Below are 1,116 nucleotides of genomic sequence, written 5' to 3' on the forward strand. Positions count from 1 at the left end.
AATGCTGTTTGGAAATCTGACAAGACTACTGGGTATTCTAATGCCAACATTAACTTGGTGGAGACTAATGATGCTCAGAAACTGGTGAATCCTACTGTGTCGATGCAAAATAAGAAGCAAGACAAGGGTCACCAGAAGACGGTAGTTACTACCCAACAGAGTAAGACTCCATCCTCTGAGTCACTCTCGAAGCCTGTATGTTTAAGATGTGGAAAGGCTGGTCACATCTCTTCAATGTGCACTGCAGACTATGTTATGAAGTCTAATAGGTGTTTTAACTGTGGTAAGGAAGGTCATCGTGCTGCTTCCTGCCCTGTGTCAAGAAGTTCATTGAAGTGTAAGCGATGTGGCCAGGGTGGGCATGTATCTTGGCTCTGTCGTAAGTCGTGGTCTCTTATTGCATCTATGAAAAATTCTATGGATAGTGGGAAATCTACTGGGTCTGATGTTCAACAACCTCGACAACCGCTGGGTGACTATACTACAAAGATGGTTTATGAAGTTGCTACTCCAGCTACGGAAGTTGATTCTCCTGTAGAGGGGGGTGGTGATGATGAAACCCCTATTGAGTCGCAAGCTGAGCAAAAGCTATCGACGATATCATGTGAGGTCGAAACTGTGGCTGATATGTCCTTACAAGATGGATTTCTGACTGCTTCTTTTGAAGTCTATACGCCACATAACCTGATTAAGGTTAGAGGGTTATTGGATACTGGTGCGTCGGTGGGGTTTATAAGAGGAGACCTTGCTGAGTCACTAGTGTCTCACGGTGCTGGTAATATAGTGAACACTCCGTCCAAGATCAGGGTTAAGCTGGCAGATGGTACGGAGCGTTATATGGACAAAGCATGGAAGTGCTTTGTGAAGCAGATCTCTAAACAGGGAAATACTGTCTGGAAACTGCTAACGTTTATCCTCATGAATGGTATTGGTAAACCTGGTATCATGATAGGGAGGAACCAGTTTAAGATTCTTGGGTTCGCTGTTACACGATCGATACTGTGTAGCGATGACCAACACTGTGTAGTAGATGATGAGCAAGCTGAAGACATGTCTACACTGGATGAAGATCTATCTGTGTGTTGTCAACATGCTCATATTGCTCCTGAGAAGACG

General features: G+C 44.4%; 1 protein-coding gene across 1 annotated transcript; it reads left to right on the forward strand.

Annotated features, from left to right (window-relative positions):
* Positions 1-489: 489 nt before the first annotated feature.
* Positions 490-931, forward strand: Pmar_PMAR026939 (hypothetical protein; the record flags this gene model as incomplete). The annotated part of the gene is made up of 1 exon (XM_002779816.1): positions 490-931. A coding segment is annotated over one exon (442 nt), but the record flags the coding sequence as incomplete, so codon positions are not given.
* Positions 932-1,116: the final 185 nt, after the last annotated feature.

This window comes from Perkinsus marinus, assembly GCF_000006405.1.
Source record: "Perkinsus marinus ATCC 50983 genomic scaffold scf_1104296945276, whole genome shotgun sequence".
Taxonomy (NCBI): Eukaryota; Perkinsozoa; order Perkinsida; family Perkinsidae; genus Perkinsus; species Perkinsus marinus.